General features: G+C 41.0%; 2 protein-coding genes across 4 annotated transcripts; one reads left to right on the top strand and one right to left on the bottom strand.

The window, feature by feature from the left end:
• Positions 1 to 2: 2 nt before the first annotated feature.
• TRMT13 (tRNA methyltransferase 13) lies at positions 3 to 15,378 on the top strand. 3 transcript variants are annotated; one of them, XM_077823549.1, is made up of 13 exons: positions 3 to 195; positions 1,041 to 1,087; positions 1,169 to 1,235; positions 2,822 to 2,884; positions 2,973 to 3,042; positions 4,137 to 4,243; positions 5,574 to 5,741; positions 6,087 to 6,159; positions 8,512 to 8,586; positions 10,638 to 11,064; positions 11,731 to 11,820; positions 12,920 to 13,060; positions 13,395 to 15,378. In XM_077823549.1, the coding sequence occupies exons 1-13, from the start codon at positions 13 to 15 to the stop codon at positions 13,432 to 13,434; spliced, it is 1,551 nt and encodes a 516-aa protein (XP_077679675.1). In that variant the 5' UTR covers positions 3 to 12; the 3' UTR covers positions 13,435 to 15,378. The 3 variants fall into 3 exon arrangements, with proteins under 3 accessions (XP_077679675.1, XP_077679674.1, XP_077679676.1); XM_077823548.1 differs by having other exon boundaries at positions 2,970 to 3,042; XM_077823550.1 differs by lacking the exons at positions 12,920 to 13,060; positions 13,395 to 15,378 and having other exon boundaries at positions 2,970 to 3,042; positions 11,731 to 12,541.
• Positions 13,384 to 25,487, bottom strand: LRRC39 (leucine rich repeat containing 39). Its single transcript, XM_077823551.1, has 7 exons — positions 25,348 to 25,487; positions 24,301 to 24,406; positions 22,747 to 22,903; positions 18,134 to 18,270; positions 16,239 to 16,384; positions 15,099 to 15,251; positions 13,384 to 13,558 (listed from the first exon to the last, which is right to left on the bottom strand). Exons 1-7 carry the CDS (start codon positions 25,470 to 25,472, stop codon positions 13,384 to 13,386), a joined length of 999 nt encoding a protein of 332 aa, XP_077679677.1. The 5' UTR covers positions 25,473 to 25,487.

Raw genomic sequence — 25,487 nt, 5'->3', positions numbered from 1 at the left:
CGGGGCAGCAAGATGGCGGCCGAGCCGGCTGCGGTCGGGAGCGGGCAGAGGCGGGCAGCTGAGCCGGCTGCGGCCGGGGGGCTGCGGACTCCTGTGCCCGGACGGTGCGGCTATTTCGTGGAGCGGAAGAAGCGGTTCTGCAAGATGATCCCGGCTCAGGGGAGACGCTTCTGCGGGGAACACGGAGACCAGGAGGTACCGGGGCGCCGCCTGCCAGGCAGGCGGTCACGGGGAAGGGGGTGGTTGGGCCCCTCGGCTTTGGGAAGGGGTGGGGAGTCCTCCTCCCGCGGGCTCTTTTATAGCCCCCATGGACTCGCTTGGGGGAGGGGCTGGCACGTATCCCCAAAGCGCGCCCCATAGAGACGGGCCATGCTCGCTGGGCTTCCCCGCAGGTTGGTGAGGACTGTGCCCTGCTAGGCCTGGCGACGGCAAAGCCGCGCTGCTCCGCCGCACCCCGAGCTGCTGCTGCAGTCAGAGCGTGCGTGCAGTGATGGTTGGCAGTGGGGGTGTCAGCCTCTAAGCCAGCTCCTCAATAGCTTCCCAGCCGGGGGAGGAGAGGGGTGTTGTCCCCCTTTTCTGCCTACTTTTCTGTGCTTTGAATTATTTGCTAAATCTCTTATGCTGTTAGTTACGCATCGCTTCAGGATCCTCAGGCGACGTCCCCTTCTTGAAAACCTTATTAAGAAATCACTGCTGGCCTCTGCAGAGCCTGACATCGAGCTAGAACTCCAGAAGGTGTAGGTAGAATAATTACGGCCTGTCACAAGGGATCAGGGGCACACTGCTTCTCTGGGCTTGGTGATGTATTAAGGCCTTCACTTGCACAACATTCCTCCATCCACCCCCCAATTAAATCACAGTGTGTTTCAGTTGGATAAACCATGCATTTCTCCATTTGATCTCATTCCAATAAATCAAGGCTAGCAAAGATTTTTATTTTTGTGACCCACAGACACGTTTCTAGACAGATTTTCTAAAATTAGGACATTAACTGCACCATAATACTGTGCTAACGAAATAAACATTTTCTTTCCCATTAGGAAGAAAATGACAGGAAAAGAATTCCATGCCCACTTGACCCAAAACAGTAAGTGTGTTTTAAATACATTTGTGTATTCATTGTTAAAATTGTGACTGTCGTTGCTTATTTCTCTTTCTCTGATTTTAGCACAGTATATGAAGATCAATTACAAAAGCATTTAAAAAAGTGTAATTCAAGAGAGAAGCCGAAGCCTGTAAGTGTGATGTAAATTAAATGCTGTTTCTCCAGAAAGCCATATAACTGTATATTAGAGCAGTATAAACTAAGCAGTGGCACAGATTGGAGTGGAGGAGGGTCAAACATCCAAGGTTTTTGCATTTGCTCAAAGTTCCATAGGCTGCAGAGCCAGGGGGCCATGCCCTTTTTAAGCAGTCGTCCCATACTAGATCAGTGTGGCTGCCACTGGAGCAGCCTGGAGTGTTGCTCTGGCTGTATGGTTGCAACACCACTGAAATTTGTCTCCTTTGACACTCTGTACAGACAGAGGGACGACAGGAACAAATGGTGTTAAGACTTGGTGCATGGGGAGTCTGTTCCTGTATGGCAGTGCTCAGGAGACTCCTCCAAAAGCTCAACTGTTGGCATCACAGACTTATGCACTGTGTGGGTAAGAGAGAGGGGAGACACCAAAGCCCAAGGAGACATGGGACCAGTGGTAGAAAGAATTTATCATTGACTCAACTCAGAGAGTAGTAGTCCTTATATAGAGCCTAATAATAGGGAGAAACTGAAGCTATCTAAGTACTGGATTAAATGAATCGATGCCTGATGCTTTATGCATGCTTCCAGTGCTGTATGTAAATTTGTGATCTTACTTTAAGATAATTTTTTTGGCCAGGAATGGAAGTGCTGTCCAGGCACTCACATTGAACTAACTTTCCCCAAATATGTTCTTGGGGAGTATTGCCCCACCAGGCCCCTAGAATTAATGATTTATGACTTCTGCTGTGAATGGATCTTGTATATTCTGTTGAGTATTGGGGTTGATGTAAGATTATGTTAGTTGAACTTGATGCGCATACAACAACCAAAAATATTAAGTCAGCTCTACTCTTATATTTATCATCCCTGAATAATATTGTTGACTGAGGTAGGCGTCCCATGCTTGATCATGAAATTAAATGTCTTCCTTTCTGGTATGTGCTAAGAAGGCCGCTTGTTTTTTTTTAACAAAAGAGTCTACCATGTTTTAAAAGCCTGGCTTGATTTCCTTGTATAGCTACATGACGTTAAGTGGCTTTTGCCCATATTTGAGAACTGGATTCAGATATCTATTCAGTGATCCAGATGCCAGTGTACTTCTTCCCGATGAATATTGTGCTGCCAACATATCTGTTTGACTATATAAAGCTTAAAATATGCCCGTATATATGAAATGTCAATGATCAGGAAGCTTAAAGAACAACTGCTTGAAAGAGAAATTCCTTTGATTATCGATCCTTATAGTACAAATAAGACGCAAAGTGCTAGTACAAGACAGGACTCAGCCTTGCAGAAGCATTACTACTGTACTGCTTGCTAGAGTGCTTAGTCTCATTGAAATCTATCCGACTAATCACCCTAGTAAGCAGTAAACCCATTGGAGAGTGTTTGCAGAGTTGGGTCCTGAAACAGTGAGAGAGAGAATCTTTTCTCAGAACTACTTTCTTCAGTTGTAATTATTTGATTTTTGCTAGGTGCATGACTGTAAACACACTGTGAAGCATTCTTTTGCTTTACATGCTGTTCAGTCTGTATTGGAGTCTCCTTGGTTTTCATGCTTTTTTTTTCATTATTAAGGCCTACTTTGTTCAAGATATTAATGCAGGATTAAAAGACGCAACAGAAATACTTGATGAACAGGTGAGTCCATTTCTTTTTTATTTTAAGGAACAAATAGATAAAATTCGAGGAGAACCATTTTGTTTTTTGTATTTTTTTTTTCCAGCAGTTGCCAATTTCTTCCCTGTCTAGAGAAGAGTTAGAGGACTTAATTAGAAAGCTGAAAAAAGCAAGTAATGGTGAGTCTGCTTAATATTGAAATATTTTAAATTGCTTTCTGCAGAGTTGATCAAATACCTCATGGCTATTTTAGTGTTAAATAGCTTCCAGGATTAAAAAAAGAAAAGAGATTAATAGGAGTACTTATTTTTGTCACTTGATGTGATCTGAAATTGAAATCTTGTAATGGTTAAAGAACTGCCTACATGACACTGTTAGCTAGTATTTTTTCCCCATCTCAATCTTGTTTGTTCTTTTGAATAAAAGTTAATTTTGTTTTTAATGAAATTAATGACTTTTGTTTTACATTCTTCTTTGTGCACTATCATTAGGTGATGACAGCACATCTCTGGGAAAAGCATTTATTAGTAAACTGGTATTTCTAAACCATTAAGAGAGCAATGACGCTTGTGTTATAGATCAGTGGTTCTCAACCAGGGTCAGGGGCCCCCTCGGGGGCCCATGAACAGGTTTCAGGGTGTCCACCAAGCAGGGCCAGTGTTAGACTCACTGGGACCCAGGGCAGAAAGCTGAAGCCCCACCATGTGGGGCTGAAGTTGAGGGTCCTGAACCCTGCCACCTGGGACTGAAGTCGAAGCTTGAGCAACTCAGTTTTTGGGGGCCCCCTTTGGTGTGGGGCCCTGGGCAATAGCCTTGCTTGCTACCCCCTGATGCCAGCTCTGGCTTTTATATGCAGAAAAAATTTGTTGAGGCATAGCTGGGCCATTGAGTTTTTATAATATGTTGGGGGGCCTCCGAAAGAAAATGGTTGAGAACCCCTGTTGTAGATTATTTTGTTGATGGCAGAAGATAGGGAAATTTTCACGTGTTGGATTAAAAACAAAAATATATTTTTAGAGTTTGAAGGACATTACCTATAAGATTAGCACAATTTTGAGGTGTCAACTTGTGGACTTGAACTATTTGATAGTGTCCCTTTCACTTTTATTGTTTCAAATGGTCAGCATGCTAATTCTGTAAAGAGTCTTCAGAGTCAAATATTTTGCATACTAAGTACTGTATGCAGTCACTTCAGTATGCAGGTGGGAGCCAGATTGTTGTGAGGTGGCCTTTTTAATTGAATCTATGAAAAGTACTTCTCCATTTGATGCAGGTATAAAGCCAATACTTAAGGATCAAAAGCTGTCCCATCAGGCCTTACAAGAAGCTTTAAACGACCCAAAGAATGGAGAGTCTGCTTTAAAGCACTTGAAACAACAGGTATGGCCATTGCCTTACTAATAGCTATCGGTTAGGGTTTTTACTGTAGTTTTCTTCTTATGGATTCCAGCTAATCCATACTACCAGTTATTTCACGTAAAGGAAACTTGTCACTGTTCCAGATTGTACCCATGCTACCAGTTTAAGTATTAGTCTATCAATAGTACACTCCTGTTTATGCAAATGGCTTGGGGAGGGAGGGAGGTATTAGAAAGTTTCAGATAAACTGGCATTCAGATAAACAGAATTGCTATTAACTAATTTAGGGCTACATGGTGGACACTATGGATTCAATTGCCTTTATCCAAAAATCCTAGTTAACTGGACTGTGTCAACCCCTACATTGTCCATAACTGCTTTGAAATTGTAAGATTGTTAGTAAGAGAAGTTTATTTTTATTCTGAAATACCTAACAAGCTTGTCTTCTCCTCATTCATGAGACTAGATGATCCCCTCTCATGGAAAATGTATGAGAGAGGTTAGAAAACTCTGAGATTTGCCTTATGATATTTTTAGGGAATTGTGCTCCTGAGTAGGAGAGATTTTTATGGATACAGAGTGAGTGGGGGGTGAGGACTTCCAACACAGCAAATCCTTGGAATTCTTGGGAAAGGAAGCCAGAGAATGATAAGGGCAAAAGGGTCCATGGGAATAATAGTAATTCCTATCTCTTTTATATAGTGCTTCCATCACCTGATCTCAATGTGCTTCACAGTCTTTTTAATGAATTTATCCTCATAACAGTCCTGTGAGGTAGGGAAGTACTATTATCTCCCTTTTGCTGATAGAGAACTGAGGTGCAGAGAGGCTAAGTGACTTGTCTACTGGCAGAGCAGAGACTTGAACCTAGGTCTCCCAAGTGCTAGGCTAATGCCCTAAGCACTGCCATGTTGGCGTCTTTCAGCACAACTCTATGTATACAACTGCAGTAGCTACAGAGAAAGCTCTGCAGGAGTGATGCTTCACAAAAGTCCAGTGGAACATCCATGTGACTTTTCCAAGGATTAGCTGAGAACAATACCCCAGTGTATGCCTGGTCCCTAACTCTACCCCCAAAACCCAGTGGATAAGATTCTGTGGGTGTTAGAAAAAGGAAAAGATGATGCCATGGAGGCAAGGAAGCCCTTATTTCCTCTGCACTCTGGATCCACAACATCTTTACCTCTGCATTCATGAAAGAGATGTTGACATTCTGCAGCATGGTTATTTAATCAATAAGAGCTATGGGAGAAACTGTTGATTGTGTGTTAAGTTAGCATTTTTCCCACAGAAGTCATCAGACAGAATGTATATTTGGCTTGGTTCATAAATAATCTTTTGACGTTTGTAGGCTTCCATTTTAGGTAACATGGAAAAGTTACAATTGCTTGGGCCAGGAAGATGTTTTATTGAGTTTGGAGCTGGACGAGGAAAGCTGTCTCACTGGGTTGATATTGCCTTACAAGATGCTGCAAATGTTCACTTTCTGCTTGTGGAAAGGGCAACTACACGATTCAAGGTAAGACAGTCCATTGTGGAGTTGGCCAAGTCTCATTTTTGGAATTGTTGGTAAATGTGGCTTTTTCTCAGAAAGTCTGGTTACCTTTTAAAAGAAAGGTGAAAATGTATATATTTGTCAGTTAAGGGCCTTGAAAAATTTAATTGGTCCTTATTGTAGTTTTAAGTCATACCAGTAACACAGTTTGGGTGCAAGATGCCTGCTAGCTGATGCTGAAAATGTTAGCGTTCATTTGAAAGGGGCTTGTTTTGTTTTAAAAAAATTAATAACCTTAGCACATTCTTTTAATTATTTATTAGTTAGGTGCCGAACACGTCTTAATAATGTGATATCCTATTTGCACAGGTAGATGGTAAACACAGAAAAAGAGACTACATATTTGAAAGGCTTCAAGTTGATATCCAGAACTTATGTTTAAGTAAGTTGCTACTTGGCTTTTATAACTTTCAGCAATACTAAGATGGTTGCTTAAAAACTTGATTGTGTAGTACCAGAGTGCAGGAAAATTTTACACTAAGTATAGGTTAATTACATTAATGTTTAGAAGACTTTTCTCAGTGTTTTGGTCATTTTTATGTTGTACTTTTGTTTTTCAGTTACTAGATGGGTATTATATAATTTCTAACAATATGTGTACAAGTTATCTTGAATTTATAAGACTTTATTTTGGGTCAGAATCACCAAATAAAAGGAAGCCTTAACAGTTTCAGGGTTAGATGCTTTTACTTGTGTATTTTAGCTGTGCTGTATTTTGATACAAGTATCATTACTGAGTGAGGCAAGTCTCAGATGTCATCATTAACGATGAACACGTGGGGATTCTGCAATACCACACTCAAAAGAAGTTGTGTTAAGTTTAGTGGGTGGTTTATGGTGATGAACAGAACTTTCATTGGTTAAATGGATAAAAGTGATTACCACATGCTTAACCAATGTAATCTAATGTATTGCCAGCATGATTTAGATCCTGTATTTCATGCAAAATATATATGTATCTCCATGCCTTTCCTTATGTTGTTATTAACTGGACCCATTCTCTGGGCTACGGGTGACTCTGTTCCCATCTGGTATACCACAGTTGTAGTATATATTGTACTTGTTTTGGTACCACAAAGTCACTTAATTCCTTAAAGGTATATCTTTCATGACTAGATAATGTATGTTTGGGCCATACAGATGGTTGAAACTTCAATTATGAATGGCATATGTAGAAGGACAAAAGAATACAGAGAGTAACATTTTATAAATAATGAGCAAGAATGTTTGCTAATGTGGTGTGCATACTGAAGGAACTTAGTACATTGTAGCATGTTAAAAAGGTAATTAATATTAATCTTGTATTTGTCTTCTCTTATTAAACTGTACATTCATTTGCTTTACTGTAAATTAACATTAGAAAGTTACATGAGAATATTAATCATCCAAGGGTAGGACAGATGGACTTATTAAAGCACAGGACTAAGAATACAAAAACCTGGAATTTATTACCAACTCTGCCACAGGCTGTCACTGTGATTTTAGGCAAGTCGCTTGGTGCCCAGTCCTGCTCCCAAAGTTTTTAATGGGAACAGGTCATGGTTTTAATTTCTGTCTCAGTTTCCCGTTTGTGAGGTATATTGTGAGTCTAAATCAGGGACTGGCAACCTTTGGCATGCAGCCCGCCAAGCTAAGCCCCCTGGAGGGCTGGGACGATTTGTTTACCTGCCGCATCCGCAGGTTGGCAGCTCCCACTGGCCGCGGTTGGCAGCTCCCACTGGCCGCGGTTGGCAGCTCCAGGCCAATGCGGGCTGCGAGAAGTGGCGCAGGCCGAGGATGTGCTGTCTGCCGCTTCCCACAGCCCCCATTGGCCTGGAGCGGCGAACCACGGCCAGTGGGAGCTGTGATCGGCCGAACCTGCAGATGCTGCAGGTAAACAAACTGTCCTGGCCCACCAGGGGGCTTGTCCTGGCAGGCTGCATGCCAAAGGTTACCGATCCCTGGTCTAAATCAATTGATGTTGGTAAACTGCATTGAGATCTGTAGCTGGAAGGCTCTATAGATATAGAGTATTACTACTATTCAATATATGGATCAAGTTGGCCTGCAATGTATGAATGGTATCTTCTAGAGTATTGCGGGGTTTTTTTTAGTATTTGACAGATTTTGAATTGCTGTCTATTAGGAAATTATCTTACATCTAAATAAGGTCTTGACTGATTGGATTGATTCATTTATTTATTGAGGAGACATACCACAAATAGCTTGAACTCCCCACAGTAAGCAAGAACTATTTTCAGAGTTTTGTACTTTTCTGCTTTTGTACTGGTGTACAAAGAGAAGCATTGACTTTTGCTGTACTAGGAACATAATATAATGTGTGTAGACTAGAAGGGAACATGTCAGAAAGGAAAATAGTTTTATTTCCAAGGTGCTAACAATGAATGATTTTAAAAAATCCCTTTTTAAGTTAAACTTATTCCCTTTGTACAATTTGAAGTTGTTTAAAAATAAGGAAGAAAAAATTAAATATGCTATTTAAACATACTATATAGCTATTCCTTTCAGTTAATGAAAATTGGACTGTATTTTGTTTCCATCTTATCTTTTTGTGTGATATAACACTAGCTACCCTTTGGAGATGCAGACAGTTGAAGTTTTTTTTATAATAAAGGTGTTGAGGGAGGAATTTTACTTGAGTTTTCTGACCTATTGTTTCAGTTACTTGTGCTGGAATGACATAACCCAGCAAGATGGTGTCCAGCTCCGGTAATCCAGGTTCTGTTTCTTTCAGATAAAGTACCTATTCTTAAAAAAGAAAAGCTTCCTGTGGTAGGAATTGGAAAGCATTTATGTGGTGCTGCAACAGGTATGAACTATACAAATGTATTGCTGTCAAGTGCAGCTACAAAGTGGAATGCTGATTCTAATCCTCTTGAATAATACAATGCTTCTTTCCGTCTAATTCTTTAACTGCTGCCTACTGTGTGCTAAATATCCATTGATTTCAGAGGAACACTACTTGGATGATGGCAAGCTGCAAAGGGGTTAATCCAGATGGAAATAAACATTAATTGTTGTGCACAGCAAAATGAAGAATGAATGTTTTATGTAATTGTGTTCTTAAACTGACAGAAGCACGTTTTTCATAGTACTTTTCTTCTCGCTGTCCTAAGTTTGGACAACAATGTTGGAAAAACTTAACTTGATTAAAAATGTCGTGGACAACTTGAATACTATAATATAGTGAGATCATTTTCAACTTGTCCAAGATGTTTTCAACCAATTAATTTTTTTTCAGCATTACATCCCAGGTTTGTGGGAAAAGGTGTTTCAGGTATGACACACTGTGTGTATATATTATATACATTCTGTTGGGACACTGCTAACCATGATATCTTTGTAATGGTATTTACAATTCTTAAGTAAATGGATTGTGTGCTTTAATTCTCCGTCAAACTGCTACATAAACGTCCTCTTGTAATAAAAAGGCCAGGGAGCTGAAGTTTTCCCAATGACCTGTGGAACAAGTATTCTCAAGAGTATTGATCACTAGCAGGTCAGATGATTGTGACAGGATCCCTAAGGTACAACCTGGAACCATGGGACCACTTCGTCACCTTAACTCTCTAGCCTGGGTTGTCTTTCACAAAGCTATGTCAGTGACAAGCAGCAGCACCCCTGCAGTAACTGTGATCTCTCAACCATCAGTATCTGGAGCCCCACACCCAGCTGTATTATGCTCTCTGAGCCACTCATGAATCATACAGAGAGAGACACCAGTCAGTGACCCCAGCAATATCCTATGTTACATTGCTCAAGATTCCCCTGGACAGCAAAAGCTAATTAATAAGTTCCCCACTCCGACAAAAGGGTAGTGGACAGGCAACGGCCCTTGTTAAGCTGCGCTAAAATTCCCCAAGCCCTTCAACCAAAAATGCACTATTTTAGATAAAATATAAAATAGATTTATTAACTACAGAAAGATAGATTTCAAGTGACTATAAATAGGCATAGAGATCAAAGTTGGTTACCTAAGAAATAAAAATAGAAACACAGGCTAAATTCTGACTTCAGCAAACTAAGTGAGATTTGAATCAAGCAGTTTCTCACCCCAGTATATGTTTCAGGCAGCTTACAGTTCCTCAATTCACAGACTGGACTCCCTTCCAGCCTGGGACCAATCTCCCTAGTTCAAAGTCTTTGTCTTCCAGATGATTGAGATTTGATGGGGGCGAAGAGGCCAAGTGTTGATGTCACTGTCTCTTTTTGTACCTTCTTCCAGCTGCTCGAAAGATCCTTGCTGATGTGGGGGGTCAGGCAGTCTCCATTGCATATGTGCCTTCTCTGAGAAGCCTCTGGGATATTGGATTTTTCTTGATGAGCTGTTAACGCCTGTCTGGCCAGTGATTGTTGCTCCTTTGTCCATACTGAAAGGCCAGCTGTAGGCATCTACAAACTTCACAACATATTTCATTAGCACATATAGCAATACTTTATAACTTCACATAAAATGATAGTACATACAATCCAAACAGGATGTTCGTGTAACAGATCAAGACTTTTAAAATGATACTTCACAAGGCATGCATTGTACAAAAAATTTGTCATAATTGTATCACAGTGGTGAATATGGGGGCTCCAGGTTGCTATTTGAGGTACAGAGTGTCACAGTGGGTTTATTGTGATTTTGTAAATACGTTAATACTTGGTAAACTGAACTTGAAATATATAAATTCATTTCATTTTAAAGTACGTGACAATATTTAAATAAACTTTATCAACTTGTTGCTTTTGGAATTACTTTATAAAGTGCTTTTATCCTCCCCTTATTTTTGAGGAAAGTTCCTTTCCTATCTTTGTGTATAAATGCAGCACACTGTTCAAGAGTGTTTTTAAAACATAGTTGTTTGTTCACAGATCTTGCTCTGAGATGTTTGGTTGAAAGTTACGCAACCCAATATGATGAAAGAAATGAAGACCCTTCACCTAAACGTTTCAAGAGTGATAAAACAGACCTAGCTTTTAACAATTCTGCTGATGAAAGGAGTGGAAAGAATGTTTCAGAAAACTGGAATCCTGTAGCTGGAATTGTTATTGCACTGTGTTGCCACCACAGGTGTCAGTGGAAGCATTATGTAGGCCAAGAGTTCTTTAGAACAGTGGGACTTGGGCCAGTGGAATTTAATTATTTTCAGAGAATGACTAGCTGGGCCACTTGTGGCATGCAAGAAACCATCACTGAAGCCTCTACCATTGATGCAAAGAGCAAAGACCAAAGCAGTGATACAGAAGAACATGACCAAGTAAACAACAGAATTGAGTGCAGTTCTGATAGTCTGCAAGGGTAGGTGATTTTTTATTTGTAGCATGTAGATATCTTGGGGAAGGCAGAAATAATGGATTAGACAGTCATTTATAGCTGAAAGATTAAGCATTTTAGAATGTCAGAATGGCTCATTTTACAGAAACATATCCATCTGTAGTACATGCAAATTTAAGTGACATAATAGTCTTCAAAATCTTATTCCAAAACAGGTTTCAGAGTAACAGCCGTGTTAGTCTGTATTCGCAAAAAGAAAAGGAGTACTTGTGGCACCTTAGAGACTAACCAATTTATCTGAGCATGAGCTTTCGTGAGCTACAGCTCACTTCATCGGATGCATACCGTGGAAACTGCAGCAGACTTTATATATACACAGAGAATATGAAACAATACCTCCTCCCACCCCACTGTCCTGGGGTGGGAGGAGGTATTGTTTCATATTCTCTGTGTATATATAAAGTCTGCTGCAGTTTCCACGGTATGCATCCGATGAAGTGAGCTGTAGCTCACGAAAGCTCATGCTCAGATAAATTGGTTAGTCTCTAAGGTGCCACAAGTACTCCTTTTCTTTATTCCAAAACAGTCACACTTTATCTGCATTGAAGTGCATCAGTTACAGTTTTTACAGCTTTTCTGATCTTGAACCATTTGTGCTGACTAATTCATGGTTTTTCTTTTTGGAGCTAGGCTACTTACTGTTGAAGAACGAAAGCAGATAGGTCGTCTTTGTAAACTCTTGATTGACCAGGGACGGATCAAATATTTACAACAGAGAGGGTACAATGCTGCATTACAATACTATACAGATTCTGCTGTTTCCTTGGAGAATGTACTCTTGACAGCTGTACCAAGTCAATCTTCAGTACCTCAGCCAACTGCATAATGGGAGACAGATTTGGAATGGGCAGGACACAGAACTCTACAAAACTTCTCTGGATTTTTTTAAAACCTTATTCACAGATTTCAGTACTTGTACAAAAAATTTTGTAGACTTTCTGTACCTACAATAGCATTGAACTTAAATTTCTTTTGGAATCACAAGAAGATGCCAGGTGACTCCTAGCAGTGTGAAAGTCATAAGGCATTTTTGTCTCAGCACACTGCGATATTGCTGTAGTTTTCTCTGTTCAGAAGAAGTAGAATTTATATTTTCCTCCAAGTACAAAAGTTCAGTTTGGCAGGTTGTGTAATTTTTTATTCATTATCATTAATGGTGGCAGAAGCAACGGGTATACAGTTGTCCAGGTTTTCTGAAAGATAATAAATTAAAATGTAAGAAATGGATATGCTTAATAACCTGTCTCCATTTTGAACTTCATGAGGGTTTTTATCTTGTTTTCTATGCCTAGAATTTTATTTCACAAGTTCTGACTATTTGTGGAATTGGCTAAAGAAAAACATTTAGTTGGAAATCAAATGCCACCTCATTATTTTAGTAATCACCTACCCATGCATAAAGCTTTGACATGGAGAGGAATAAAATCTGAAATTGACATGATCTCTGGAGTTAACCTCATTATTTTAGCAGTTTGTTTTAAGCTTTCATAATATGTGGGTGAACTTAATGAGATGAAATATTGATACCTGGCATCAGTGAAATTCAGTGTTCACATAATGGATATAGCAAAGGTCACTGGCTCATGATACTCTGCTAATGTAACTCAATCCTGACCTTCATTTACACCTCTGTGGGCAATTCATTGTCCAATCCTTATCTCTCAGCAGACCGTGCTAGTTGATGTGCTTTGTTGTATGGCTACTTTTCCATGAGGAAATGGGGTGAAATAGCTACTTTATTTCACTTAGGTGACTAGATCTTCCTGGAAACACCTCGTATTTCCTCATTACATGTTGGTGTTTTTCCACCTATTGGCAGGAAATGCTGGGAACTCCAGAAACTCTGTGACAAAAGCATCAGTTTCTCCTGCTACTCCCTCTTCAGTGTTTCCTACCTCGTGAGTCTTCACAGCACATCCAAGAATGAAGGGCCAGTTGAGCTCCCCCCAGGCAAAGAAAGGTGGGGAGCCACACTCCTCTTTCTCTAAGCATATGTGTACTGTGGAGCTGGAAGGTGTAACTTCCAGTTCAAGGAGACATATCTGTTCTAGCTGTGATTAAGCTAGTGAGCTAAAAATAGAAGTGTCACCACAGTGGAACACATGGCAGGAAAGGCTTGTAGTTAAGTATGTACCAGGATCATATTCGGGGTAACTACATTTCTGTTCTTAGCATGTTAGCTCATGTATGTCTCCTCAAGCTGGAATTCACACCTTCCAACTCCAGTGTAGAGACACCGTAATTCTGCTTGACTGCATTTTAATGTTTTCTAATATTTATTATTCATACTCTAGTTACAGGCAATACAAATCTCATACCTGCTCTGCTGAGTGACTCTTGAATATACATATGCATGAACTGAATACCAAACAGTTCCCGTTCCTCCTCCTCTTCAGTATTCTTGCATGGGGGAAGTGTTACCTGCAGCTGCAGTGGGTTGTCTCTGAAGTTGACAAATCTGGCAATTCAACAGAAAACATGACTCTCGGAGGTCCTTTCCCCCCCAACAGAGAATAACTGTTTGAAAACTAAATTAGGCTTCACTGAACAGTGCTTCAGCAAAAGAAAATGTAATTAAGGGCAATTTCTCAGGACATTATCTTTCAAGTAGTTTCTCTACTTAATGGTAGTGTGTTATGTGTTTTTCTTAACTGATTTAGAAATAGTCTTCATCTGAACATTATTTACATCACTTCTTAAAATGGTTTCTGTACCAAACTTGTAGATTGTACAGTTTAACAAGGAATCCCTATCATGTTTAATATTTTGTGCACACACTTGAAAATATAGGCCTTAGTACCTGTGATCAGTGCCAAGGCCAGTTCAAGCAAATCTAGGATCTCCAGTGAACAAATTCTGGTGTTCTTACTATCCCTATGTTTATTTAAGTACATGTTTGTACTGCACAGTAAGATAACGTTATACATTTTCATAATATTTTGACATCCGGATACAGAAGCAAATGTTCACTCTGAAACCAGAACAAAATATTAAAATTAGATCTATTGCAAATGAGAATTTTTATTTTTGGTCATGAAAACCTGCTGCAGAGTTTATGCATCCCTAGATATAGTAGCATCCCCAGATAACTTGAAACCTAGGATTTGCCATACTGCATCAGACCAGGTGGGTATGAACTCAGCTGGCTATCCCGAGCCCCCGCTCATGCTACCTGGCTGCACTGCTATTTTTATCGTAGTAGCTCAAGCAGCGCTTGCTCAGGTACGTGTACGCAAGCTGGGAATTACACCCTCAGCTTCCAGTGGAGACATAGCCTTAGTCTGGTATCCTGTCTCTGAGAATGGTGAATACCAAATACTTAAGAGAAAGCAACAAGAACCGTGCCATAGTGAATAAAAAAACAATCTGCCCATGAGGATTCGAAATGAGTTTTCCCCTATCAGTTCCTAGTTAGCATCTTGAAGCATTAAGATTTATAGCTCACACATTTTTATCCTCAAATATAAACAGATATTCTCATTCATATCCTAACATCCTTTTTTGAAGGATTTTAGGTTCTTGACCTCACTGATACCTTGTGGCAGTGAATTCCCCAGGTGAAATGTATGTTTTATAAAAAGTTCTCCTTTTATTAGTTTCTAATTGTTGCTTTTCAATTTTTGTCCCTTGTTCTTGTGTTATGAGAGAGGCTAAAATAGTGATGCCCAACTGTTCCACTGAAAGCCAGCATCCACAACCCTCACAGATCAAGAAGAGACTAAAGATTCCTTTAATCTTTGGGACTCTAAATATTTACATTTGCAATAAATTCATTGGGTGAAATGAAGGAACTCAATACTGTCACAAAACTTTCTGGGCCAGATTCTCACCTGGCATAAATCTGTAGTTCCACTGATTTCAATGGAGCTATACCAGTTCACACCAGCTGAGGATCTGGCTCCCTATCTCCTCTTTGTTATACAGCAGTCTGCACCATATGATGTAGGGGACTTTTTAAAGGCAGCCTTCAGGTGCCTGCAATGTTGTTGATATTTTACCTGAGATTTGTCATTTGTTGCATGCAAGCAGGAATATCCCGGAGTTTGTTGTTGCTGAGGACAAGCGTACTCAGATTTTTCATATTACTGATGGTTTCTGGTAAATGGGTTATTTCATTCCGTTGGAGCCATAAAGTATGTAGGTTCTCCATTCTGTAGAAGTAGAGGTTTCTACAATTAATCCAGCATTAGGGAATACTTGATGATTAACTATTAATTTAAAGGAGTTGATTCACTTCAACAGTCATGTATCTGATATAAAGAATGCAGTAACGCTTAACAGTCTTGGAGCATGTGTAATTCTGTGGGCAAGTTAATGACAGAAAGGTAAGGGAGGTGTCATTTGATTCATAAAATCTACAGAATCATAATTTCAGTGATTTCATCTGAACATTATTTATATCACTTCTTAAAACGGTTCCTATGTTGAACATGTAGTTTGTACAGTTTAACAGAGAGCTGGGCTAACTAGTGGGATGACTAAGTTTGAAGGGGATGCAGAAATTGGCATCTGCATCCTTGGCTCATGCACATGTTCAATGGCGTCACCCTACGGCATAGTAGAAGGGATGTGCTGCCCTCCCCAGCTCCACACCACTGATTGGTGGAAATTTTGATGATACAGTGTGATACATTTGAAAGCCTTTTCTCCCACAGACACAAAATTACCAAATATGGCAAACCTAGAACAATTATGTAGAACATATGTAGATATATATTCAAGAAAAATCAACTTTTTAAATTATATTTTAACATAGGGATGCATTGATTGTCTAAAAAGGACATTAATCTTAGGAACACAGGTTAAAGATAGGTTTCAGAGTTGAAAATTTCTACAGCAAGATTTAACTTGACAACAGGAATTTAATGTCTTATTAAGTATCAACTCAGTTACAAGCAATTTTCCTTCTGAACAAAAAAAAAAAAATTAGTTCTCGTAATGAAATATTCTGCTTTGAGATATTCCAGTTATTTTAACAGTATAAGTAGATGATGCCATTTTAGAATAAGCAGCACAATGTTAAGTAGCTTGCTTTATTTTGTTATAAAGTCAACTTTGATTCTTGTTAATATTTTAGAACAGAGTTGGGTAACTAGATTTTCAGTGCAATGGAATTAAAACTAAGAATGTTTTTTTACCTGTCAATGGTATCAGGGAGTTGCTGAAGTTTGTTGCTCCCCATGTCTAACCATTCTAGACTTGGCATGTTCAGGAGAGCTGAAGGGATGGTAGTAAACTGGTTCATACTCAGATCTACATGGTAAAGCTTCTTTAGGTCACTGAGCTAAATAGAAAAGGGAAGACTCATTAATATGATTCCTTACTGCACAGTCTGTACAAATGTGCATTAAGTGGTGTTCTATCAGAGCTGCTATTTAACCATCTTGGCCACAAAGACAGAAAAATTCTGAAAATACAACATGTTCTGGAATCCATGCCAGACAAGTGATTCTGAGTTGTATGAGATGAGACAGAGGGCCAGAATCTCATTTACACTATTGCTCCAGTGATGTAAAGGGACTTCAGTATAAATAAGAATCTGGTCTAGAGTCTTAAAATTTTTTTTTTGTCAGGAAACATTCACTTGACTTCATAAAATAGGGTGACCGGACAGCAAGTGTGAAAAATTGGGACAGGGAGTGGGAGGTAATAGGAGCCTATAAAAGACAAAGCCCCAAATATCAGGACTGTCCCTATAAAATCAGGACGTCTGGTCACCCTATTATAAAATATTGCTAACATTGCTAGTCAAACAACAGCCAGATAAATTTGGTAATGTCTGGTATTCAGTTAATATTCTATATTTATTTATTTTAAAGCTGCCCATTTGTCAGTTTTACAGACTTAATGTTTGGACTTAATTCTGCAAGGCACTGAGCACCCTCAGTCTCCAGTAAAGTCTGTGGGAATTGAGGTTACTTTAATACCTGTCAGTGCTATAATTTTTGTAACAAATAAATATCAGAAGTATTTGGTTACTTTGTAGCCATGGGACTGATACGGAGATATGGGTCCCTTTTCACATGTATGTCATCGGTTACGATTCAGCCCAGGTAAGCAGAGAGCAAAAGTTATTACACTCAGCTGTTCTGTATCTGTGAAAGGAGTTAATTCACTTCCTTGTGCACATGCAACTGTCTGTATCACACAAATCACTATCACAAGCAGCAGTCTTTGTAGAGAGACCAGTAATTGAATGGGGAGGGAATGAACTATGCCAAGGTGGCCAAACTTACTCACCCTCCAAGCCACATGACAATCTTCAGAAGTTCGAGAGATGGGATGCGCCTGCCGAGGCTCAGGGCTTCAGCCACGCAGGAGCTGCCTGGCAGAGCTCAGGGCTTCAGCCCCGCTTCTGCTGAAGCTCCAAGTGCTGGCAAGCATGCCCCACGAGGCAGAAGCCCCTAGCCCAACCTCCCTGCCGCAAGGCAGAAGCCCCAAGCTCTCCCCCAACCCCAGTCTGGTAGGCAGAGGATATGGGGGATCCGCGAGCCACACTTTAACTGTAAAATAGCCACCTATGATTCGCGAGCCACAGTTTGGCCACCCTGAACTATGCTCTCACCCTTAAAGGTGACTTCTCTAAGGTCATACTTGAGCCAGTGGACCAGATCCTCAGCTGGTGTAAAACAGCATAGTTTAATTAAAATCAATGGCCTGATGCCAGTTTACACCAGCTAAGCTGCTGGCCTATTATTTATATACTCCCCTGTAAGCCTTTGCAAAATTAGGCTCAGTTCCTACCAAAATTTAGTTACTCATGTGGTTAGTCCCATTGGCTCCCATGGAACTACTCATATAAACAAAGTTTATGCATATTGTTAAATATTTGTAAAATCAGTGTTTTAAAAATAAAGTGAAAACAACCCATCTGTTGGACAGTTCGTGCAAGACTTTCCAGTGGAAGTGTACTATGTCATTTTAAAGTCTAGAAGAAAACAGAAGTTCACATTTTTTTCCTGAGAATAATATTTTTAGCTAGTGAAAACATTTAATAGATACCTATAAATAAAAGTAATGGTTCTTCTCAAACCTGAAGTGGAAGGTCACAGATATCCCTGTTCACAGCCAGTTCCAGTCTTCCCAGGCTGATGCAGTTACTTAGCTCTTTCGGAACAGACTTAATTTTATTATAACTGAGAAGCAGCTCTTGGAGGTTAGGCAGTTGGCCTGCAAAGGCAATAATCAAAGAGAATGCACCTGAATATTGGGTCTGAGGAATAAATTAAACCTTTCAGCTGTGAAGTACAGGGGTTAAACCTTTACTGTATTGTGTTGGCTCATTAGCGTAGTGTGAGGGCTCTTGGTCTACTTGAAATAAAGACGCAGTTAATGAAAATTATGGGATTTGGTGTGACAGCTGCTTAATCCAGAAGCAGTGCTCCAACTGAGGCCTGGTCTACACTATGGGGTTAGGTCGAATTTAGCCGCATTAGGTCGATTTAAGAATGACTGCGTCCACACAACCAACCCCTTTCCATCGACCTAAAGGGCTCTTAAAATGGACTTTTGTACTCCTCCCTGACGAGGGAAGTAGCGCTAAAATAGACCTTGCTGGGTCGAATTTGGGGTAATGTGGACGCAAATCAACGGTATTGGCCTCTGGGAGCTATCCCAGAGTGCTCCATTGTGACTGCTCTGGACAGCACTTTGAACTCTGATGCACTAGCCAGGTACACAGGAAAAGCCCCAGGAACTTTTGAATTTAATTTCCTGTTTGGTCAGTGTGGCAAACTCAGCAGCACTGGTGACCATGCAGTCCCCCCAGAATTGCAAACGAGCTCCAGCATGGACCAAAAGGGAGACACTGGATCTGATTGCTGTATGGGGAGAAGCATCTGTGCAGGCCAAACTCCGATCAAAAAGAAGAAATGCAAATATATTTGCCAAAATCTCACAGGGCATGTTGGACAGAGGCTACAACAGGGACACACAGCAGTGCTGCTTGAAAGTTAAGGAGCTCAGGCAAGCCTACCAAAAGACAAAGGAGGCAAACGGTTGCTCCGGGTCAGAGCCCCATACATGCCGCTTCTATGATCAGCTGCATGGCATTCTAGGAGGGGACCCTACCACTACCCCACCACTGTCTGTCGACACCTCCAAGGGGGGAGTCTCACACAACAGGGAGGAGGATTTGGGGGATGAGGAGGAGGAGGATGCACAGCAGGCAAGCGGTGAATCCGTTCTTCCCAGCAGCCAGGACCTTTTCATCACCCTGGAGCCAATACCCTCCCTAGCGGGATCCCCGACCCCAAAGCCACAGAAGGCACCTCTGGTGAGTGAACATTTGTAAGTACAGTACAGGGTTTAAAAGCAATTGTGTTTAATGTTTGATTTGCCCTGAAGAATTGGGATGATCTCCTGGAGGTACTCTGAAAGCTTTTGCAGAAGGTTTCTGGGGAGGGCTGCCTTATTTCCTCCTCCACGGTATGACACTTTACCACACCAAGTATTCTGGAATCACTGCAGCACAAAGCATGGCAGCGAATGGTCCTGGGTTTTGGTCGCATTCAAGCAACATTCGGTCTATATCTTTCTGTGTTAGCCTCAGTAGAGTGATATCATTCATGGTCACCTGGTTGAAATAGGGGAATTTTTGTAAGGGAACAGTAAAAGGACCCTGTTCATGCTAGGCTGTTTGCGCTTGGCTAAAAGGGATCATCCTGGAGAACAGACACATGGTGGGGTGGGGGGAGGCGTGTGCTGCACATCCACCCAAAAACCGCAACCCCTCCTTTTAAATGTGAAACCCAATCCATTGCTTGCTCTGGGAAAGGAGGGCACTGCAGTTTGAAAACATTCCCACATGTTATGAAGGCATCAGAAGCCAACCCTGCGTACCAAAAGGCTTACCATGGCTGACTGGAAACCGAATTCTGTTGCCCAGCTGTGTGTGATGTGTCACCCTACCGGCAGGTGCGCACTATAAACGGTCAAATGGGACCTTGTATCTAAAGCACATGTGCTGTCTGCTGTGAATTGCTTGACTCACTGTGGAAGAGTCTCCCTTTTGTTCTCTGAAATGTATCATCTTAAATTTTACTCTCCCTTTTTATCTCTTCCCAGGTGCAAATGTTTCTACGCTCCCCCTATCATCTCCGTCCCAGAGGCTATCGCAGATTAGAAGGCGAAAAAAACGCACTCGCAATGACATGTTTTCAGAGCTCATGCAGTCCTCCTGTACTGATAGGGCACAGCTTAATACATGGAGGCATTCAGTGGCAGAGACCAGGAAAGAATTAAGTGAGTGCAAAGAGCGGAGGCAGGACGCGATGCTGAGGCTAATGGGGGAGCAAACAGACATGATGAAAGGTTTCAGAGTAGCAGCCATGTTAGTCTGTATTTGCAAAAAGAAAAGGAGTACTTGTGGCACCTTAGAGACTAACAGATTTATTTGAGCATAAGCTTTCGTGAGCTACAGTGCATCCGATGAAGTGAGCTGTAGCTCACGAAAGCTTATGCGCAAATAAATTTGTTAGTCTCTAAGGTGCCACAAGTACTCCTTTTCTTTTTGGACATGATGAAGTGTCTGTTGGGGGAGCAAACGGAGATGATGAAGCATCTGTTGGAGCTGCAGGAAAGCCAACAAGAGCACAGACCCCCGCTGCATAACCGCATGCCGTCCTCCCCAAGTTCCATGGCCGCCTCACCCAGATGCCCAAAAACATGGGGGGTGAGGCTCTGCGCAGCCAGCCACTCCACTCCAGAGGATGGCCCAAGCAACAAAAGGCTGTCATTCAAACAGTTTGATTTTTAGCGTGGCTACAATAAACAATGTGGCCTTGTCCTTCCCTTCTCCCGCACCCCACCTGGGCTACCTTATCCGTTATCTCATTTTTGTTTTAATTAATAAAGAAAGAATGCATGGTTTCAAAACAATAGTTACTTTATTTAGAAGTGGGGAGGGTGGTTGGCTTACAGGGAATTAAAATGAGCAAAGGGGGTGGGTTTGCATCAAGGAGAAACACACACAACTGACACACCGAAGCCTGGCCAGTCTGAAACTGGTTTTCAAAGCCTCTCTGATGCACAGTGCGCCTTGCCGTGCTCTTCTAATTGCCCTGCTGTCTGGCTGCTCAAAATCGGACACCAGGCAATTTGCCTCAACCTCCCACCCTGTCATAAATGTCTTCCCCCTTACTCTCACAGATATTATGGAGCACACAGCAAGCAGCAATAACAATAGGAATGTTGGTTGCGTTGAGGTCTGATCTAGTCAGCAAACAGTGCCAGCAAGCTTTTAAACGTCCAAAGGCACATTCTTCCACCATTCTGCACTTGCTCAGCCTATAGTTGAACTGCTCCTTACTACTGTCCAGGCTGCCTGTGTAAGGCTTCATGAGCCATGGGAGCAAGGGGTAGGCTGGATCCCCAAGGATAACTATTGGCATTTCAACATCCCAATGGTAATTTTCTGGTCTGGGAAGTAAGTCCCTTCTTGCAGCTGCTTGAACAGCCCAGAGTTCCTAAATATGCGAGCGTCATTCATCTTTCTTGGCCATCCCACGTTGATGTCGGTGAAATGTCCCTTGTGATCCACCAGTGCTTGCAGCACCATTGAGAAGTACCCCTTGCGGTTCACATACTGGTTGGCAAGGTGGTCCAATGCCAAGATGGGGATATGCGTTCTGTCTATCGCCCCACCACAGTTTGGGAAGCCCATTGCAGCAAAGCCATCCAGTATGACCAGCACATTTCCCAGAGGTACTACCCTTGATAACAGAACATCAATGATTGCATTGGCTGCTTGGATCACAGCAGCCCCCACAGTAGACTTGCCCACTCCAAATTGATTCCCGACTGACCGGTAGCTGTCCGGCGTTGCAAGCTTCCACATGGCTATCGCCACTCGCTTCTCAACTGTCAGGGCAGCTCTCATCTTGGTATTCCTGCACTTCGGGGTGGGGGACAGCAACTCACAGAGTTCCAGGAAAGTGGCCTTATGCGTGCAAAAGTTTCACAGCCACTGTGAATCATCCCATACCTGCAACACTATGTGGTCCCACCAGTCTGCGCTTGTTTGCCTGGCCCAGAATTGGTGTTCCACTGTATCAACCAGCCCCACTGCCACCATGAGGTCCCAATTGCCACAGCCCATGCTTTCAGGAACATCTGTGTCCATGTCCTCATCAAAATCCTCCTCTTGCTAGCATCTCTTAGCCTGGTTCTGTATATACTCCAGGATAATGCGCAATGTGTTTACAATGCTCACAACAGCAGCGGTGACGGTGAGCTGAGCGTGTTCCATGCTTGCAGTGGTATGGCGTCTGCACGGGTAACCCAGGAAAAAAGGCACAAAATGATTGTCTACCGTTGCTTTCACGGAGGGAGGGGCGACTTAAGACGTACCCAAAACCACCTGCAACAATGTATTTGCCCCATCAGGCACTGGGAGCTTAACCCAGAATTCCAATGGGCAGCAGAGACTGCAGAAACTGTGGGATAGCTCTGTAAGTCGATCTTAGCCACGGTAGTGAGGACGCACTCCGCCGACTTAATGCGCTTAGTGGAGACATACGCAATCGACTGTATAAAATCACTTTCTAAAAATCGACTTCTATAAAATCGACCTAACTTCGTAGTGTAGACATACCCCCAGTAACACAGAATGGCTTGTTTTTGTTGTTGTTTTTAAATACCACTTACCAATCTCTTTAGGTACCTTTTCAATGGCATTTCGGGATAGGTCCAGTACAATGAGATTTTGAAACCTTCCAATGAATTCAGGAATTTTCACCAAACTAATTCTGTGAAGCTGCCATTCCTGGAGGTGGTTCAGTTTCAGTAAGCAAGGAGGTAACATCTAAAAATAATAAAAAATAAAATCAGAAGGAAATTCCACTGAGTTTATGGAATGACAATAGACTAATTGTTAGTATAGGAAGATTTTGGAAAAATGGACATTTAGAGTTACGCTAGAGAGGAAGGAAACAGTTTTGTTTTTCTGATCAGTAGACCATATAACATGCAAAAATTAATTCCCATTAAACCTCAAGAATAACCAGCCCTTCTGTTTGCACCCAGAACTTAGGCACCTGCACTGCTAAGACAGCAATGCAAGATCCCAGAACCAAAACAAACAAAAATGTTTGAACTTAAATGATGTTTAGTGTCTGTCATGTGGATTTTATAACATCTGTTCAAAACAAAATGACATTGTTAGGTAACTGCACTGTAGAATGTATTTACATGTTTTATATTTAAAAAGGTATATTTTATATACCTATAACTTCCAAGATTGTACAACATTTCTATATAATTGCTTGCTATAAAATGATTATAGAATAGATTTAGTAATTTAGTTTGAAATTCAATGCTCTGAGTGGGTTATACAGGATTTGTGTGGGATGGAGGGACTGTGGTTCGTAGGGAATTAAATCTTTCCCAAACTGCTGTGTAAGACATATCACCTCCCTGGACTGGAGCAGGCACCATGGCTGTTACAGTGTAAGCTGAAGTCACACCTTCACCAGCCTGTACCTGATCCAACTCCCATCAGTGCCAATGGAAAGATTCCCAATGACTTAAAAGGAAAATTGGCTCAGGCATCTTGTCTTCAACTTCTCCTTCATGGTGGACACTGGAACTAGCATAAAGCCAGTACTGCAACCTGCAGGGATTCGCAGGGTCCACCCTGCCACATACTCTGCAGCTGCCCACCTTTCATGCACTGGAACCATAGTGGTCCCACTGTTCTGAGAGCCTCTATGCCATTGGATGAATTTCACCCTTAGAAAGAGAAGAGAAAAAACCCCAAGAAATCTTTTCATTTTGTTTACAACACGTGACTTTCACATTACAATATATATCTGTGTAGTTCTGGGGCATTAGCAAAATTAATACTTCTTGAATTAAATGCATAAGACATAAAATACCATTAAGTTTTCCTGTTCATGTTGGAAGACTTTCTGGGCTGTGGGTTAGTGGTGAAATTACTTAGCATTCAATATTCTTCTGTTAGAATAAGCAAGTTTAGTTTCAATACAATCAGGTTTTATTTACATTCACAGCAATAATTCAACTCTCTGTCCCTGATCATCTGTGTACTGTGCTGAGCATATTGTGGGTACTTAATAGAGGAAAAGTAAGATAAGTAATATAATATAATATAAAAGTAATATAAGCTGGGCTAAAGATGTAAAATAGCTTAACTCTGTAATCACTAACCATGCAACCCAAACAATTTCCTATTAATATTACCTTCCATTCTTCTTGTTCTATCTTTAATATAACCCTTCCATCTTCAGTGATGACTTTTTCTTTGAGCTTGGCTAAACTGACTCTTTCTTCCCAGACAAGCGTCAGTCTACAAAACAAAGAACTCTTTTTAGTTGTTCAGCTATTAATATGAGCAACATTTACTATCCTATTTTGATTGCCTCTTTTTGGCGAGAAGCCTTCATGGAGGTCAGACAAGTATTTATCTTCATGGGATGCTAGATACACTTTGGGAGGGCTGAAAATGTAGCAGTTCATTGGCTTAGAGCATTTACAGGCATTCTAATGTTTTGGGTAGTGTAAAATGTTTTGCAATTCTGTGAAATCATATTTTAAAATCTGTATGAAGTAAATTATTTTATAGAGATAAACTAACTTCTTCCAACAAGTTTTATAATGTTTCACCAAGAACAACAGGGGAAAAAAATAATGTAAGGGGACTGACCCAAAGATCATTCATTTTAAGGGAAGCTTGTAGTTTTTTTATGGGTGGGAGAAGCACTAAACTTCCTTAATCTTTTCACTTACACAGCCTCTAGCTGCTATAACATAGATTATCCATCCACAGACAGTAATCTGGTCACAGACAAAGGAGAGTTGACTTCTTTACATCCATATGTATGAAGTCCGCTTGAATTCAAGTAAAGTTCATGCAAGTCATCATAGACTAATAACTAAAGTTAAGAGAGCAAAATAATATTAAGTGGAGACTGTTTCTAAATGGAGGGCACTTGTCAACAACTCGTGCTATAAAAACATGAAGAATTTCTTTAACACTAGTGCAGCTCTATGAAGACAGTGGACACTATTGTAGTTTGATATATATGCCAGTAGAATCAACAGATGCACTAATTTCTATCTTCAGTTGAACGTAATTCTCCGGTAGACCTGAGTCTACAATCAGATTCCTTTCAATGAGAATTTTAAAACCTCAAAAATTGCAGGATTGGATCTTGCATGTTCCAGAAAAGACCAACCCTATCTCCTCTGTTTAGTTTCACATTTCTTCCTAACTGCTTAGGAACATACCTGCCTACAGCCCTCTGTCTGAATTCCTTTTCCTTCCGTAGTTCTTCATTTATTTTCTGAATTCTCACTTCCCAAAGTGTCTTAACAGCAGAGAACGAGCCAATGCATGGTGCAGTTTCAGTCATGGTTCTTACACATTC

The sequence above is a fragment of the Eretmochelys imbricata genome, chromosome 8, assembly GCF_965152235.1.
Source record: "Eretmochelys imbricata isolate rEreImb1 chromosome 8, rEreImb1.hap1, whole genome shotgun sequence".
Taxonomy (NCBI): domain Eukaryota; kingdom Metazoa; phylum Chordata; order Testudines; family Cheloniidae; genus Eretmochelys; species Eretmochelys imbricata.
The sequence above is the reverse complement of the archived record's forward strand: the minus strand, read 5'-3'. Positions and strand labels throughout refer to the sequence as shown.